Source organism: Carcharodon carcharias, chromosome 10 (assembly GCF_017639515.1).
Source record: "Carcharodon carcharias isolate sCarCar2 chromosome 10, sCarCar2.pri, whole genome shotgun sequence".
Lineage (NCBI taxonomy): Eukaryota > Metazoa > Chordata > Chondrichthyes > Lamniformes > Lamnidae > Carcharodon > Carcharodon carcharias.
The window spans coordinates 111711543-111731069 of record NC_054476.1 but is presented as its reverse complement, the minus strand read 5'-3'; the positions used below and the strand labels follow the sequence as shown (position 1 = coordinate 111731069).

General features: G+C 44.9%; 1 protein-coding gene across 2 annotated transcripts in view; it reads right to left on the bottom strand.

Moving 5' to 3' along the window:
• The window catches only part of camkk1a (calcium/calmodulin-dependent protein kinase kinase 1, alpha a), a 335074-nt gene that overhangs the window by 62038 nt on the left and 253509 nt on the right, over positions 1-19527 (bottom strand). For both annotated transcript variants that reach the window (XM_041197590.1, XM_041197591.1), the window contains exons 5-7: positions 16964-17015; positions 2606-2739; positions 1267-1303 (exon numbers count right to left, since the gene is read on the bottom strand). In XM_041197590.1, the coding sequence (XP_041053524.1) occupies positions 1267-1303; positions 2606-2739; positions 16964-17015 (223 nt within the window). The remainder of the gene's footprint in view (positions 1-1266; positions 1304-2605; positions 2740-16963; positions 17016-19527) is intronic.

Below are 19527 nucleotides of genomic sequence, written 5' to 3'. Positions count from 1 at the left end.
GGGGCATAAGTTGAAGGTGAGGGGCAGGAGGTTTAGGGGGGATGTGAGGGAAAACATTTTTACCCAGAGGGTGGTGAAGGTCTGGAATGCGCTGCCTGGGAGGGTGGTGGAGGCGGGTTGCCTCACATCCTTTAAAAAGTACCTGGATGAGCACTTGGCACATCATAACATTCAAGGCTATGGGCCAAGTGCTGGTAAATGGGATTAGGTAGGTAGGTCAGGTGTTTCTCATGTGTCAGTAGACTCGATGGGCCGAAGGGCCTCTTCTGCACTGTGTGATTCTGTGATAATTCCTGGACTGCCTTGTTCTAATTTTGAGTAATGTCCGCTTCTCTGGAATCACTCAGGAGAGGAAATAGTTATTCTTTTCTGCCCCATAGAATCTCTTTATTATTTTAAACACCTTGATTAGATCACTTCTCAATCTTCTCAACTCAAGGGAATACAAGCCAACCTTATACAACCTGTTCTTGTAATTTAACTCTATAATTCCCAGTATCATTCTGGTGAATCTATGCTGAGTCAAAGCAGTTGAGTGACAGGTTTGTCTAAAGACTAAGGTTTGTCAAAAGACTAAAGGTGGCATTTTCAGGATGTGACAATGTTTACCAACTTTAAGTGACAACGTCACATTACCAAGTTAAGAAACAATATGAAGGGATTGCTGGACAGCTCAACAGACTCAATAATATCAATACCACATGTATTCTAAATCACTGCTTAAATTCTACACAATCACTCTGCCCCTAAAATATTGTAGGTGTTCTCTCAGTCTCTCAGCATTTGAGATCTCCCACCAACAACACCCCCTCCACCACCACCAACCTGGCCTCCTGCTGAGGTTATGATCAGGAGACCCGAGGAAATATCGCAGAGACCAAGAGAAAATATCTGAGGGACCGAGAGGGCACATCGTCTGAGGGACCAAGAGGGCACATCGTCTGAGGGACCGAGAGGGCACATCGTCTGAGGGACCGAGAGGGCACATCGTCTGAGGGACCGAGAGGGCACATCGGCAGGGGAGCCCCTGCAGAATTCCAGCTCTGCTTTTTATTTAAGTAGATGCTACAAATTCCTCAGGATGTTGTTTCAGGACTGCCATCTTGGAACTAGGTGTGGCCATTGCCTCACAGAACAACAGAGTGCAGGAAGCAGGTATCATTTTTATCAGATTGACAAACACTGTGTGGTGCAACACAACAGCATTAGTGTGGCACGAGTAAATGTCAAAATAAAACATGAGGTTTAAGAGAATCAATCACATACCCATGTGTAGATGGTCTTCATTGGGATCATCTAGAACCTGAAATATAGGTGATAGGAAATTCAAACGAAAAAAGAGATTTGCATTAATATAGCACTTTTCACAACCTGAAGTGATCCAAATGTTGTATAACCAGTGGTGTGCTTTTGAAGTGCACTCACTTTGTAATGTAGGAAATCCAGCAGACAAATTGTACACAAGATCCCATAAACAAAAAAGTGGGAATCTATTTTGGTGATGTTGGTTGAGAGATAAATATTGTGCCAGCACACTGCCAGGACTCTCCCCCCAACCCCCAACTTCTTTGAAATAATGCCATGGGATCTTTTACAGCCACCTGAAAGGGCAAATGGGGCCTTGGTTTAATGTCTTACCTGAAAGACGCCACCTCCAACTGTACGTTCAGCCCTAAAGACTTTATCATCTCAGATTGCCCACACAAGCAAATGCAGAAGCAGCCACAATATAGTACAGGAACTAACAGAAAACCATGATAAGCAATCAGGTTGCTCTCTCCGTGAGCTGCTGTGTCACCTTTCCACAAAAGAGAATGGTTATTGTGTTGAAAAACTCTCAGTGACGATCAAAGGCTGAATTCACAGGTTAGACGCACAAAGTAAAAGCTACATGAGTAACATGTGCAGCTAGCATCCTCTGACTGAACAGAAATATTAAATAACTTTGAGATCCATCAGTTGGAATTAAAATGACTACCTCAACAAATTGGTGCCCAAGCTTAACTATTTTTTTAACACAAATCCAAAGATTTATGTTAACCCATCGACTGCCTGGTGCAGAACACTGTAGATCAGACAGAGTCAGCCCAGAGTTCGGTGTAAAAGCTGAGCTAAAGCAGAAACTGTGACACAGGAACTGTATCCTGGTGGGTTTTCCTTATGTTGTCTAACTGGCAGTAACAAAGCTGACAGAGAGTGTGAGCTTAAATAATTAAAAGATTTGATTAGTCAGACTAATAAAAAACAGTGTAAGTCAGAGAGTTACTAACTGGAAATGATTTAAAGGGTACGATGGGGAGGTATGACTTACTTGATGATGAATCAGTGACAGCAGAATTGGGCAGTCACATTACTCAGGAGGGAGGGAGGGGATGGGAGATCAGAATCTGTGACTCCCCAGATGTCTGGGCAGTTGACGTTGCCAAATGTACTTTGCTATTCATTTCATAAAGTTAAACCAATTTGCATATTTGGCAATCTATTGGGATTGTCATGTAAAATCAGCTGGACAAGCTCAGAAACCAGTTCTGTTTTGCTGAGCTCAGTATGATAATAAAACACTGCTGACTTTTGTTACATGCAGCTCGATAACTAGTCAACTTACCTCTACCAGCTTGACAATGTTGGGATGGTCAAGTTTCTTCAGTATGGCTATCTCCTGGTAGACTCTCTCCAGGGGCGCTGGGGCCTTTGGCTGTTCTCCGGATGGGGGCTTCGATCCTCGAGGAGGAGGACGACCTGGAATCCAGGGCAAGGAATGAATGAAGCGTCATCTCAAATGAAAGTAATAATCTTAATGAGCATTCTTCAACACAGGGTGACTCAAATCCAGTCCAGGAATAGTAGGAGCAGTTTACAGTTTACGTTATGCAGTGCAATGGGACCAATCTGAAAGCTACGTATATGGAATCACAAGTTTCATTTTGCAAAGCTGAGCTCTTATCGCATGGTCTGACTTGGCAGGACAGCAAAGGTCACCAGGCCTAATAGGCTGAAGCAGCTATGATTCTTCTACTTCGCTCTGCTAATGGCTGCGACCCTACTCCAAAACATTTGTCCAATGCTCTTTTCCAGACACTGACTGACCTGCTGTACATTTCTATCATTATATTTGTAACAGCACCATCTTGTGGCCACTTGTCTATGTATGTATATAAACCAAAACCGGATTAAACTAGTTCAGCCACGTACTTAAACTCCATGTGCATGCATCAGTGTTTCTGTCCTGCAAAGGTATCACACTCTGACAATAAGGTGGGATTGTGAATTTCCCTAGCAGAACAAATTTCAGTTGGAGAAGCTTCCAGCAAACCAGCAGAGGAACTGTAAGTTTTGTTTGGTGAGAAATAGGCTTAAAAATCCAGTCTAATATAAAAGGCTGTTTGTACATATGGGCGGACTGACCTTTGAAGATGGATAAATTAACAAGTATTATTGGGCGATTGGGAGAGTCTTTTGGTGTGTATGTGGAGTGGCTAGAGGTGTTTATCACTGTAATAGTATCCATGATGTTCCTGGTGATCTGGCTGTTAATCAAGGCAGTAGGGGAAAGGAAAAGGGTGACAATTTTAATGGAAGCAAGCACAGAAGTGTATGAAATTCTCAAGAATTTGCTCACCCCTGTTAAACCAAAAGTGTCGCCGCTGTCGGACAATTTGTATAAGTTTGAGCAGCACTACAGCCATTGGAGATGCTGAAAACTATTGGTTTGGAACAAGGAATTAGTTGCCCAGTGAGGACATTGGAGAGTTTATCATGGCTTCGAAAAAGCTGTCCATTCATTGTCATTTTGCAGAATTTCAAGAAAGAGCATTGCGGGACAGATTTGAGTGCAGTTTTAAAAGTGAATGCATTTGCTGTAGGTTGCTGACACTTCAAAAGTTAACTTTCGACATAACTTGTCAAACAGTATTGTCTATGGACACAGTGGAATGTGACTCGAGGTAAATCAGAGTTAACAATTGCCAGTCGTCTACTGAAGTAAATAAGCTAGAGCTAAGCAGAAGACCCCAACAATGACAGATAGTAGTCGCAGAAGTAAGATAAAGTCCTGCTACCAGTGCTTAGGCTAACATTGGGTGCAGAATTGTCCATTTGTGAAGGCTGAGTGCGACAGCTGCAAGGAGAAGCATCGTCTTGCCGAAGCAAATCAAAAGAATGTAAATGGAGAAAACGCTGGTCAGAGGAAACGGCAGACACTGCATATGGTTGTTGAACAGCAGTAGGTCCATGAGGAACTGATTGAAATCCATACAATCTGAAGCACAAGGATGTCCAGTAGAAACTCACAGCGCATTGTAGCCCAAGTTACATTGGAGGGAGCTCCGGTAAACATGGAGGACAACATAAGTGCATCAGTCAGCGTGATTCCTGAATCACTATACTGTGAAAAGTTAAGTCAACATCAGCTGGAGAAATCAGGCAGAGAACTACGAAGTTATGGAGGAAAGAAAATTCCCATAATGCAGAGTGTGTCAGTTCCAGTCACATACAAGGAGCATCACTGTGCTGAAAGGTGAAAAATCAGCCTTGATAGGGAGAAAATGGTTAGCAGCATTTAAGTGAAACTGGAATGAGCTTTTTCACCTAGAAGTGAAATTCACAACGCAAGATGACGTGATTGCCAAGTACCCTCAGGTGTTTAGTGAAACCCCATTCAAGGATATAAGCATTCAGAGGAACACATGATCAATTTATTGCAGGCCTTGTCTAGTACCCTATGCTCTAAAGGAGGGGCTTGGCCTAAATAGCCAAGTGGTTATGGTACTGGGTTTGTAACCCCAAGATCAAGAGTTCAAATCTCACAATGGCAAACTATGAAACAATGTAACTTCATCTGAAACAGATGGAAACGTGTTTGTACTCAAAAGAGATGCTCTAAAGGAGAAGGTAGAGCAAGGGCTGAAAAGATGTGCAACTGAGAACATTGGCCCAAATCTTCCGCTCAGCGTCTGAGTTGGAGACATTCGTGGAGAAGCAGATGAATTGCCTATCCCAAATGTTGAAACTTCCCAGGCAATTCTCACAGAGGTCCACAGGTCAGGACTTCCACAGGGTCCCGATGTGCATCTCAGTCAGACGCCCGGTCTCCAATAATGCAGCAATGGGAAGATTCAGTCCATTATCTCCAAAGTAGAACAGAGCAAATGGGCTACTCCCATAGTGGTAATACCAAAGTCAGAAGGGTATTGTAAAATTATATGGGAATTAGAAGGTAACTGTAAATCAGGTACTGGAATGTAATTCATCCGAAACTTTGCCAAACATGGAGGGTCTGTTCACAATGTTGCCAGGGGACCAGATTTTTCAAAATTAGATCTGACAAATGCCCATCTATAACGTGAGTTAGACAATGAGTTTAAATCATATTTGACTATTAATACACACATAGGTCTATTTCTGTTTCAGAGACTGCCATTTGGTGTTTCTTCAGCCCCCAGAATGTTTCAAATTTTGAAGGAATTCAGGGAGTAGGTAATATACTCCCTTCAGCTCCAAACAGGCAGGGCCATGATGACAGGCTGAATAAGGGGCTCTGACATTTGGAAAAGCATGGAGTTCGTGTGAAGGCACGCAAATGTGAAATGTTTCAAAGCTCAGTAGGGTATTTGGATTACAGGGCAGACAAAGAGGGGTTACATTCTACCAAGAGTAATGTTCAAGCAATAAGAAATGTGCCATGTCCTCAGAATACATCAGAGTTCAGATCTTTCTTAGGCCTTGTGAATTACTACGGTAAATTCTTGTAAATCTCCTCTGTACTCTCTCCAAAGTAATTGTGTCCTTCCTGTATTGTGGTGACCAAAATTTCAGCTGTGGCCTAATCAGCGTTTTATACAGTTCCGTCATTATACCCCTGCTTTCAATATCTCGCCCAATAAAGGAAAACATTCCATATGCTTTCTTGACAACCTTGACCACCTATCCTGCCACCTTCAAGGACCTGTGGACACACACTCCAAGGTCTCTCACTTCCTCAACCCCTCCCAATAACTTCCCATGTATTGTGTATTCTCTTGCTTTGTTTGCCCTCCCCAAATGCATTACTTCACAATTCTCTGGATTGAATTCCAATCGCCCCTTCTCTGCCCACTCAGCCAAACCATTGATATCATTCTGGAGTTGACAGCTATCCTCTTCACTGAGCTCTGTGGAACACCACTGGAAATAATTTTCTATTCACAAAAACATTCATCAACATTACCCTTTGTTTCTTGTCACTGAGCCAATTTTGGATCAAACCTGCCACCTTCCCCTATATCCCATGAGATCTCACTTTGCTGACTAGTCTGCCATGAGACATATGGAGCGCTCACTCCAGGCAGGTGGGGGCCTCATAATTATGTATAATTTGGGGTTGGGTGATCTAACTCAGACCCTGTTGCCATTTTGTCTCAGTTGTGTGTTCACACCATCCAGTGACAGCCTGCCCAAAAAGACTGGGTGCCGAGGAGCAGCAGACTCAGAGAAGGACCAGGAGGTTCTAAAGATTTCCTGGCGATCCGGGTGACCCAGGACTGTTCCTGCAAGGAAGCCTTGGGCCTCTCTTTCCCGTGTGTCCCCCTATCCCCAAACTCCGTGCCAATGTCTCCTTCCGCACTCCCTCCACTCCCAACTGTCAACAAAGAGATAGTGGAGGCATTAGTGGTGATCTTTCAGGAATCACTGGAGTCAGGGAGGGTCCCAGAGGACTGGAAAATTGCTAATGTAACCCCCTGTTTAAGAAGGGAGTGAGGCAAAAGACAGGAAATTACAGGCCGATTAGCCTGACCTCAGTCGTTGGTAAGATTTTAGAGTCCACTGTTAAGGATGAGATTTCAGAATACTTGGAAGTGCATGGTAAAATAGGGCAATGTCAGCATGGTTTCATCAAGGGGAGGTCATGCCTGCCAAACCTGTTAGAATTCTTTGAGCAGGTAACGAGTAGGTTAGACAAAGGAGAGCCAATGGATGTTATCGCCTTGGACTTCCAGGAGGCCTTTGACAAGGTGCCGCACAGGAGGCTGCTCAGTAAGTTAAGAGCCCATGGTGTTAGAGGCAAGGTACTAGCATGGATAGAAGATTGGCTGTCTGGCAGGAGGCAGAGAGTCTTCTCAGGATGTCGGCTGGTGACTAGTGGAGTTCCGCAGGGGTCAGTGTTGGGACCACAACTTTTCACTTTATACATTAATGATCTAGATGAAGGAACTGAGGGCATCCTGGCTAAGTTTGCAGATGATACAAAGATAGGTGGAGGGGCAGGTAGTATTGAGGAGGCGGGGAGGCTGCAGAAGGATTTGGACAGGTTAGGAGAATGGGCAAAGAAGTGGCAGATGGAATACAATGTGGGGAAGTGTTAGGTCTTGCACTTTGGTAGGAAGAATAGAGGCATAGACTATTTTCTGAATGGGGAGAGAATTCAGAAATCTGGAGTGCAAAGGGACTTGGGAGTCCTCGTCCAGGATTCTCTTAAGGTTAACTTGCAGGTTGAGTCGGTAGTTAGGAAGGCAAATGCAATGTTAGCATTTATTTTGAGAGGACTAGAATATAAAAGCAGGGATGTGCTGCTGAGGCTTTATAAGGCTCTGGTCAGACCACATTTAGAATATTGTGAGCAATTTTGGGCCCCGTATCTCAGGAAGGATGTGCTGGCTCTGGGGAGGGTCCAGAGGAGGTTCACGAGAACAATCCCAGGAATGAAAGGCTTAACATATGAGGAACATTTGAGGACTCTGGGTCTATACGCGATGGAGTTTAGAAGGATGAAGGGGGATCTGACTGAAACTTACAGAATACTGAAAGGCCTGGATAGAGTGGACGTGGGGAAGATGTTTCCATTAGTAGGAGAGACTATGACCCGAGGGCACAGCCTCAGAGTAAAGGGAAGACCTTTTAGAACAGAGGTGAGGAGAAACTTCTTTAGCCAGAGAGTGGTGAATCCACGGAATTCATTGCCATAGAAGGCTGTGGAGGCCAGGTCATTGAGTGTATTTAAGACCAAGATAGATAAGTTCTTAAAAACAAAAAAACTGCGGATGCTGGAAATCCAAAACAAAAACAGAATTACCTGGAAAAACTCAGCAGGTCTGGCAGCATCGGCGGAGAAGAAAAGAGTTGACGTTTCGTCAACAGATAAGTTCTTGATTGGTAAGGGGATCAAAGGTTACGGGGAGAAGGCGGGAGAGCGGGGTTGAAAAATTTATCAGCCATGATTGAATGGCGGAGCAGACTCGATGGGCCGAATGGCCTAATTTCTGCTCCTATGTCTTATGGTCTTAAGGTCTTATCCATGCCATTCTTGCCAGATTCATTTGAGATTGGGCCTGGTGTTTGGTAACAAGGTCTGGGAGTTAATTGGTCCAGGACTTTTGTTGGTGAATCAACGCGAGGCTACCATTAATCTTTCACCCAGAGTTAAAATTAACATTCCCATGTCTGGAAACTCCATGGCTCTTCCAACAGGAAATCATGGAGAGGAACAGGTAATTCCCTCTCTATAGGGAGGTGGTGGCATTGTGAAATTGTTAATAGACTAGTATTCCAGAGACCCAGGGTAATGTTCTGGGGACCTGGGTCAGAATCCCACCACGGAATATGGTGAAATTTGAATTCAATAAAAATCTGGAATTAAAAGTCTGACAATGAAACTGTTGTCGACTGTCGTAAAAACCCATGTGGTTCACTAATGTCCTTTACAGAAGGAAATCTGCTGGCCTTACCTGGTCTGACCTACATGACTCCAGACCAGATAAGGATGGCAGATTTCCAGCACAGCAATGTGATTAATTCTGAAATGTCCCCTGAACAAGGGCAATTAGGGGTGGGCAATAAATGCTGGCCTAGCCAACGACACCTGCATCCCATAAAAGCGACTACCTATATCGTGTATCTACTGCAAACACAGACCCAGGTAGGCCTGGAAATCCTGGGACAATAGAAATGGAACGGAGAGCCTTCCTGACCTTTGCACTCAGACATTCCAAGGGCAAAGGTCAGTAAAGTCAGACCTCATGGATTTCTATAGAAGAAAAGGTCAGTGAATAGGCTGCTACATCGAAAGGTGAACAGAATTCCTGGATAACTTGATACTGTGAGTGGAAACACAAGCCAGTTTTATAATCCTTCCTCCCCAGCGTGATGTCTTGTATGTAGATATTTTTAGTGACAAATGCACTGTGGGGAGGGTTGAACAGGACAGTGAAACCAGGCTGTGAAATTATCTCAGGTAGCTAGCACTGTAGGTGTACCTACACCACATGGACTGCAGCGGTTCAAGAAGGCAGCTTGCCACCACCTTCTCAAGGGCAATTAGGGATGGGCAATAAATGCTGGCCCAGCCAGTGACGCCCACATCCTGCGAGTGAATTAAAAACAATTTCCAAGATCCAGACAGTTCGGAAAGGTTTCACTTCAGCCTGCAACACTTCACTTCCTTGTTAACTTGATCATTTTATTTTCTGTTGCCTGCCTCGATGGGGCTGTTCCCTCTCCCTGTCTCCCTGTCCTAGGTGTTTATTCCTGACACTGGGATGAAATCCCAGCTGGGAAGCGTATGATGATAAGTTGACAGCCCCTCTGCACAATTTCCTTTCCCGAATGGGTTCTGGTTCACTATCACCAGTTCTGCACTATGACCCATGCTGAGCTCTGGGGTCTCGCTCTCCCCCTCTGTCAGAATGGCCCAATGTAGCTTTGTTTCCAGCTCAGTGGCCTGTGGGCTAAGGTGCCAGTTCAGAGGCCAACAGACATAGCCAAGTGGGGAAATGTGTGACAGTTCTGGGTGCAATTTCCTAAACCCAATTCACTTTTATCTCTTGTGTGTGAGGTGGTGAGGAGCCAATTTTTTTAAATATCAATCTAAAGTAATGTTTGGAGTTAGCAGCACAATTTAAGAATTTTTAAAGTGCATTTTATGTGATTCCTTTGGTGACTGATATTGATGCTGAATAATGGAACACTTTCATCAGGGGTCAGTATAGATTTCAAGCTGTGCTCTGTTTGTTAATGTTAGAGATTGCAATTTGATCACAATTGCTATTCATTCCAGCTCAAAGGCTGGCAGCTGTCTGAAGGTTAAACTTTGGACAATGCATATGGAGTTGTGCAATGACAACCCATCCAGCAGGAACGTCAAAACAAAACAGGCTGCACAGTTCCAAGATAGCAGTAATAATCTATTAGCTTTCACTTTAACATATTCTCCATTACTGAATCTGAGGTGGATGTGACAGTGGAGAAATGCATACGGAAACATGGATCGACAACAGCCCAGAGTCCTTCTGAATCATTCCTTCTTTAAGTTATCTAAAAGAAAAAGCTGCATTATATAGTGTTTTTCATCACCACCGGATGGCACAGATGGCCCCTCCGACAGTGCCGCACTTCCTCAGTACTGCACTGAAACACCAGCTGAGGTTATGTTACGAATTTGAGTCTGCATATATATCTTGGGTTTAGGGGCAGCAGTCACTCCTGCTGACAGTCTGAGCATCTTCCCTGTATAGGAGAGTTGATTCAGCCTGCCCTATATCTAAGGTTTTTTTTATTCATTCACAGGATATGGGCATCACTGGTTAGGTCAGCATTTATTGCCCATCCCTAGTTGCCCTTGAGAAGGTGGTGGTTAGCTGCCTTCCTGAACCACTGCAGTCCATGTAGTGTAGGTACACCCACCGTGCTGTTAGGGAGGTGGGATTCCAGGATTTTGACACAGTGACAGAATCTCACACTCCCCTGCGGGTGGGTTTGCAGACAGTGGGAGGCCCATAAAGTACCATAGGCGCCTTTCCCAGCACTTACCCGCCTGTCCTTGCCCTCACCACAAGTTTACGAGTGGTGGGGGAAGTGTTGGGTGGGCTGCCCACCGTTGTACAAATTAATGTCATTAAGTGGTCAGATAATGCCCACTTAAGAGCCATTTCCCACCTCTGACACTATTTCACGGGCGGCTGGCTAATGTCAGCAATGGGGGGGAAACCTGGCAGCTAACACTGCCTAGGATTCGGGCAGGAAAGGGGGCATGCTGCCACCTTTATGGGACCCAAGTTTCAATCGGAGGCTCCTCCCCAGCTCCAGACACTCCCCCATTTCTCCCCACCCACCCTGCTCTAGCCACCCTGGCCCCCAATCCTCCTCACCTGGGCCTGCTAGATTGATCTCAGCAATACCATCACCTACTGACCTTGAATTTGGCTCCGGTGATGAATGTTGTTGGAGATTAGCTGCAGTCCCTGTAGCGGCCACCACTGCCACTGGCACTGCAGTGCCCAGCGAGCTGCTGGCCATCTGATTGGCTGGTAGCTCTTGGAGGTGGTACTTCCATCTCAGATGGAGGAGAAGGTCTCACCTCAAGGTAATTAACATCCCAACAGATGTTAAATTGCTGTGAGCCCACTGGACTGGGTGTGAGTGGAAGATACACCCACTTTCATATCCACCCACAGCACCCACTCACTGGATGGGAAAAAAAAGCCTTATGAGACATCCAGTAGATGGGAAAGGTGCTATATAAATGAAAGTTCCTTCCTTCTTTTTGAAAGCAGTCTCAGTTAACACTAGATGGGCTGAAGCTTGGTTTGAAGATTAAAGTTCTTAACTACAGAATGAGGTGAAGGGTTCAGGAGAGCAGGTCTGATCAGAATCACTTGGTTTAATCAGCGTGCCTTCTAGTCAAATAATGACACAAAATAAAATCTATACAACACTATCCTCACTCCAAGGAATTGTTTTACTGAATTTAAACAGAATAATTCCACTGCAGCCTACTCTGGGCAGAACCACTCTCCCTCTACTCTACGAAACAGTGGTAGAGCTCGTAATAAAAACTTTGGATTAAAAAAAAGCAAATACATTTTCGGTGTCTGCTTACTCGTGAAATGACTGTTTACTCACAGTGAAACTGATTACTCTGGCTAGTTACTCATGCATGGCTGATTATTGGCGGTGAGACTAGTTACTTGTGGTTTGACTAGATATTCTCCATGTGACTGATGTTTTTAGTGGTTTGAAGGGTTCTTCATGGTGCGACTGAGTCGTGCGTGTCTATGCTTTGGTGTTGGGCCCGTTATCAGACTGACAGGATTTTACATTATTCCTGAACTTGTCAGAAACCTTAAAAAAAAGAGGAAGAGGCAGTGCCTTCAGGAGTGCACCAGATCTGCGAGGGACACTCTTCTGAAAGTGGATTTTAAAGAAAAAGCAGCTGATTGGTGAGTAAATCCAGGGAGCAGACTCAGAGGGAGGAGCACCAGAGCGGTGTGTATAAATCTAGTTTACTTCGGGGATTCGCGGCCTTGTCTCCAGGGAGCAGACGCAGAGGGAGGAGCACCAGAGCGGTGTGTATAAATCTACCTTACCTCGGGGATTCACGGCCTTGTCTCCAGGGAGCAGACTCAGAGGGAGGAGCACCGGAGCGGTGAGTATAAACCTAACTTACCTCGGGTATTCACGGCCTTGTCTCTAGGGAGCAGACTCGAAGAGAGGAGCACCGGAGCAGTGACCTCAGGGTAGAGTAACTGAAGCCAAAACTGAAAAAGTGACGTCACAGGAAAGCTGTGACCTGATTGGTTGGTAGGAAATTTGCACCAAATTTGAAAAAAAAAATGCAAAGCTAATTAATAAATTAATTATCTAAGTAGAGATGGCTGGGCAGGTGATGTGCTGTAGCTGTATGATGTGGGAGCTAGCAGATCCCATTGCAAGTCGCAGTGACCATATCTGCAGCAAGTGTTGGTTGCTAGAGGAACTCCGGCTCAGAATTGATTGCTAGAGGAACTCCGGCTCAGAATTGATGAGCTGGAGTCCGAGCTCTGGACGCTGCAGCACATGTGGGAGGGGGAGAATTACCTGGAAGCTTTGTATCAGGAGGCGGTCACACCCGGTAGATTAAGTACCTCAAGTCCGGTCAGTGGTCAGGGTCAGCAGGGTGTGACTGCAAGTGAGGCAAGTAGAGCAATCCTGTGTTCAGGAACAGAGGAGCGTCAGCTCTTGACCTTGTCTAACAGGTACGAGGTACTTGCTCCCTGTGTGGATGAGAAACAGGGCTGTAGGGAGGATGAGCCATCTGACCACGGCACCGTGGCACAGGAGGCCATTCAAGAGGGGGGAGCAAAAAGACAAGTGGTAGATGTAGGGGATTCTATAATTAGGGAATTGATAGCTTCCTTTGTAAGCAGGATCGAGAGTTCCATATGGTATGTTGCCTGCCCGGTGCCAGGGTGAGGGACATCTCTGACCGGCTTCAAAGGATATTGGAGAGGGAGGGGGAGGATCCAATTGTTGTGGTCTACGTCGGGACAAATAACATAGGTAAGACGAGGAAAGAGGACCTGTTTGGGGATTATCAGGAACTAGGAACTAGATTAAAGAACAGGTCCTCAAGGGTTATAAGCTCCAGATTACTACCCGAGCCACGCGAGAATAACGGAAGTAAACACGTGGTTAAAGGAGTGGTGCGGGAAAGAAGGGTTTCATTTCGTGGGGCACTGGCACCAGTATTGGAACAGGAGGGATCTGCACCATTGGGATGGTCTCCACCTGAACCGACCTGGGACCAATGTTCTCGCAAAAAGGGTAAATAGGGTGGTCAACAGGACTTTAAACTAGAAAGTTGGGGGGGAGGGAAGAGTAAAACTCCAAGAAATATGACTAATGGGAAACAAAGCAGCAGGTTAGTATATGGGGGGGTGGATTCAATTTCATGGAAAATTATGAAAAAACTGAAAAGAAAGGAGAGCCCAGCAGAAGCTATTAAAGTCTCCAGAACACAAAATAGGACAGAGTGTTTGGAAAGGGCTAGGAATCTAACTTCAAGCACATCAGATAAAGGGACGACAATGAGAAAGGGGATGGGAAATACAGGACTGAAGGTGTTGTATCTGAATGAACGCAGTATACGAAATAAGGTAAATGAGCTTGTGGCACAGATTGAAATTGGCAGGTATGATGTGGTGGGCATCACGGAGACATGGCTGCAAGGGGATCTGGAGGGACCTAAATATCCAAGGATATACATCCTATCGAAAAGATAGCCAGGTTGGCAGAGGGGTTTGGGTTGCTTTGTTAGTAAGAAATGAAATTAAATCGATAGCAAGAAATGATGTAGGGTCAGATGATGTAGAATCTGTGTGGGTAGAGTTGAGCAACCTCAAAGGTGAAAAAACCATAATGGGAGTTATGTACAGGCCTCCGAACAGTAGTCAGGATGTGGGGCACAAGATACACCAGGAGACAGAAAAGGTGCGTAAGAAAGGCAAGGTTACAGTGATCACGGGGATTTCAAAATGCAGGTAGACTGGGAAAATCAGGTTGGTAGTGGATCCCAAGAAAAGGAATTTGTGGAATGTCTATGAGATGGCTTTTTGGAGCAGCTTGTGGTGGAGCCCACTAGGGAACAGGCAATTCTAGATTTAGTGATGTGTAATGAGGCAGATTTGATAAGGGAGCTTAAGGTGAAGGAACCCTTAGGAGCAAGTGACCATCATATCATAGAATTTACCCTGCAATTTGAGAGGAAAAAGCTGGAATCGGTATTACAGTTGAATAAAGGCAACTACAAAGGCATGAGGGAGGAGCTGGCCAGAATTGACTGGGAGATGAGCCTAACAGGAAAGACAGTGGAACAGCAATGGCAGGAGTTTCTGGGAGTAATTTGGGAGACTTAGCAAAAATTCATCCCCAGGAAGAAGACGCATACTAAAGGGAGGACGAGGCAACCATGGCTGACAAGGGAAGTCAGGGACAGCATAAAAGCTAAAGAGAAAGCATACAATGCGGCGAAGAGCAGTGAGAAACCAGGGGATTGGGAAGCCTACAAAGACCAATAGAGGACAACTAAAAAAGAAATAAGGAGGGAGAAGATTAAATATGAGGGTAAATTAGCCAGGAATATAAAAAAAATTGCAAGGGTTTTTTAAGATATATAAAGGGTAAGAGAGAGGCAAAAGTGGACATTGGGCCACTGGAAAATGACGCTGGAGAAGTAGTAGTGGGGAGCAAAGAAATGGCGGAGTAACTGAATAGGTACTTTGCATCAGTCTTCACGGTGGAAGACACGAGTGACATCCCCAAAGTTCAAGAGAGTCGAGGGGTCAGGGAGCAGAGGTGAGTATGGTGGCCATTACCAAGGAGAAGGTGCTAGGAAAACTGAAAGGTCTGAAGGTGGATAAATCACCTGGACCAGATGGATTATACCCCAGAGTTCTAAAGGAGATAGCTGACGAGATAGTGGAGGCGTTAGTGGTAATCTTTCAGGAATCACTGGAGTCAGGGAGGGTCCCAGAGGACTGGAAAATCGCTAACGTAACTCCCCTGTTTAAGAAGGGAGTGACGCAAAAGACGGGAAATTACAGGCCGATTAGCCTGACCTCGGTCGTAGGTAAGATTTTAGAGTCCATTATTAAGGATGAGATTTCAGAATACTTGGAAGTGCATGGTAAAATCGGGCAAAGTCAGCATGGTTTCATCAAGGGGAGGTCATGCCTGACAAATCTGTTAGAATTTTTTGAGGAGGTAACGAGTAGGTTAGACAAAGGAGAGCCAATGGATGTTATCGCCTTGGACTTCCAGAAGGCCTTTGACAAGGTGCTGCACAGGAGGCTGCTCAGTAAGATAAGAGCCCATGGTGTTAGAGGCAAGGTACTAGCATGGATAGAAGATTGGCTGTCTGGCAGGAGGCAGAGAGTGGAGATAAAGGGGACCTTCTCAGGATGGCAGCCGGTGACTAGTGGAGTTCCGCAGGGGTCAGTGTTGGGACCACAACTTTTCACTTTATACATTAATGATCTAGATGAAGGAACTGAGGGCATCCTGGCTAAGTTTGCAGATGATACAAAGATAGGTGGAGGGGCAGGTAGTATTGAGGAGGCGGGGAGGCTGCAGAAGGATTTGGACAGATTAGGAGAATGGGCAAAGAAGTGGCAGATGGAATACAACGTGGGGAAGCGTGCGGTCATGCAATTTGGTAGGAAGAAGAGGCATACACTATTTTCTAAATGGGGAGAGAATTCAGAAATCTGGAGTGCAAAGGGACTTGGGAGTCCTAGTCCAGGATTCTCTTAAGGTTAACTTGCAGGTTGAGTCGGTAGTTAGGAAGGCAAATGCAATGTTAGCATTTATTTCGAGAGGACTAGAATATAAAAGCAGGGATGAGCTACTGAGGCTTTATAAGGCTCTGGTCAGACCACATTTAGAATATTGTGAGCAATTTTGGGCCTCTTATCTCAGGAAGGATGTGCTGGCCCTGGAGAGGAGGAGGTCCAGAGGAGGTTCACGAGAATGATCCCAGGAATAAAAGGCTTAACATATGAGGAACATTTGATGACTCTGGGTCTATACTCGATGGAGTTTAAAAGGATGAGGGGGGATCTGATTGAAACTTACAGAATACTGAAAGGCCTGGATAGAGTGGACGTGGGGAAGATGTTTCCATTAGTAGGAGAGACTACGACCCGAGGGCACAGCCTCAGAGTAAAGGGAAGACCTTTTAGAACAGAGATGAGGAGAAACTTCTTTAGCCAGAGAGTGGTGAATCTATGGAATTCATTGCCACAGAAGGCTGTGGAGGCCAGGTCATTGAGTGTATTTAAGACTGAGATAGATAGGTTCTTGATTGGTAAGGGGATCAAAGGTTATGGGGAGAAGGTGGGAGAATGGGGTTGAGAAACTTATCAGCCATGATTGAATGGCGGAGCAGACTCGATGGGACGAATGGCCTGATTTCTGCTCCTATGTCTTATGGTCTTATGGCCTAAATGATCAGGAGCTCTCACACTCAGCGACAGGTATTAGCAGAAATCCACTGCTAGCTCGGAATAAGCAACATGAAAGGCCCCTTGATCCTATTATATGACATCGGCCTATTTGTGAGCTAAGTGCTGCAATCTAAAAACCAAATGCCTAGAATTATGCAAATTTTGTCTGAATGAAATCTAATTGAGAAATCTGAGCTGAGCAGGATCTGGGAATGTTTCCATGGCACACTTACGTGGAAATCCATACTGCTTCATCAACTTCTTTTTAGAAAGGACCTTCATGGCCTACAGAGAGAGAGAGAGAGAGAGGGAGAGAGCATCCTGTTAGCAACATGGACCAGTCCTCACATTAACCTGCCCTCTCATTGAATATTGGAATAAGGCTAACAACAAAAGTGTATCAATTAAATGCACACAACAAACATTGGGCTATATTTAACTGTATCCAGGCCCCAGAATCCATATGGAAGGGAATTGCTCATGCGCTGCTGACACTAACCACAGCGGAGACAGTGGTTCAAGCGGCAAGGCCAGAAGACACATGGACCTTTGGTGTTGCAGGTGGAGGAGGAATCTGGGAGCACCCTTTCCCTCAGAAGTGGCAGCTCATGTGGCTGGTCCTGGTGGAAATGACAGTGAATTTGACACTTTCCAGACTCCACACTCTCCTGGTCAGCTCCAACCTAACACCCTCATAAACATCAGCCCATCCAAACCTCTCCAGCTCACTACCTCTCTCTTCTCCTTCACTCCTTAAAAATGATCTCTTTGACCATGCATTTAGTCACCTGGCCTAATATCTCCTGCTGTGGCAGAGTGTCAGATTTTTGATTGATAATGCACCTGTGAAGCACCCCTGGACATTTTATTTTATTAACAGCGCTATATAAATGCAAGTTGTTGTTATCCCGATACAGCCTTTAACGGTGGTGCCCTCCATGATTTGTGATCAAAGGCACAATTTTGGATATGGTTGCAAAGAAAGCTAATGAGGTGTGAAGGTCCATTGTTTAGGATTTCAAGCCCATAATTTCAATTCTCATAAGTCACATAAAATGAACACTGTCTCAACTCATTTCCTGATTAACTGGTTTGCCGGGTTCAAAAAGCGAATAGTTTTTGATGCTTAGTATAGGGAGGTTGGCTGTGTTTATTATAAACACAGCAGGGATCCACTCAGTGAGAATGGAGATTTATCAGACAGATTTAGTAACATTCAGCCTCCTCAGTGCTCAGGGCCTGGAATTCGAGGAGGATTTTCTGATTTTTCGACCATAAGGTTGGTGGAACACCAGAACCTCTGGGAGATGTGGGAATGTTTGTTCCCTTGGTGTGGCCTCTCCTCTGTGCCCATTACATTATCTGCAGTGCCATTCATTGCTCAGCTGTAAGGTGGGGCTGCCTGTTTGAATTTGGCACCGCGATGCTTCATGTAGCTGTCAGACAGTTTGTATTCTCAACCTACTCTGCACTCTCTAACTGTGTTGAATACCTCACTGGCACAGGGCGTCCATGCAGGACTGGAGGGAACGGCTACCTCACAGACTGAAGTACAAAAGGTGCCTAAGATCGTAACCTTGGCCCCTGGGCATCCTTTATCTTAGGACAGTCCCACACACTATGCTGTAGGTACAGTCTGCACTGTTACAACCTCAAGCCTGTGTCACTGAGGCAAAATTGCATTTGCTTATATAAATTCTGGTGTCATTTTAGCCTCGAGTTGGTGCTTTAGGCAGTGAATTACCATTTCAACTAATGATATGAAAAGAATAATTTTCATTTATATAGCGCTTTTCATGACCTTAGAACATTCCAACTGTAGTCACTGTTGGAATGTAAGAAACACAGCAACCCAGTTGTGAACAGGAAGCTCTCACAAAAAGTAGTGTAATAATATTACTGAGAAGAATCATCAGGACAAACACAAGAATACCAACTTTTAAATGACCTCAACAATTTATGCTACAGGTGAAAAGAGTCCTGATTGGTTGGCAAGTCAACTCTGATTGCCCAAAGCTTTTCAATTGAGAAAACAATGGGGAACTACAGGCTCCCCAAACACCTGGGTAATTCAAAAGAAGTGCAAGGCTTGAACATATTTTGTTTGCAGAAACTGGGTACCTGAGTATCACTTCTAGCGAGCATAAATGAGCTACATTACGAGCTTGACACACTATCTTTAATTAGTTGTTAGTGCACTCAGGATTGTACAGCAAGTGCTGCCCAATCACAGAATCATATCTAACTGTAGGTATTTTGTTTTGGGTTTTGCAAAAGCAGGCTGGTTGAACTAATTTGGTTGTTCATAATAGGCAGAGTACAGAGGATACTCAAATGTCTCAACTGAAAGATGGTACCTCCAATGGTGCAGGACTCCCTCAGCATTGCACTGGACTATCAGCCTGGAATAGGTGCTCAGGTGTCTGGAGTGGAATTTGAACCCACGACCATCTGACACTGAGGTGACAGTGCTACCACTGAACTACAACTAGTTAGTAAATAGGGTCCAAATTGTTTTTGTGTGTTAATTAAAGGTGTCTGTACTTGTTTGAGTATCAGAACAGTCTCAACCATCTTGTTGTGTTTATATTGTTGCCCCATTCTAGACATAGCCTGTTGGAAACTAGTTTAACATCTGAGACTGGGGAATATGGGGCAGATATTGAATTGGTCAGTTGTTTTACACTCTATCCAATGTTCTTTTCTATTGGTCAAGTGGACTGTAGAACAGACTGTTGATTTGCTGCTGTCTGATTGGCACTACCAAGCAAGATTAATGTCACACACACTGTGCAAT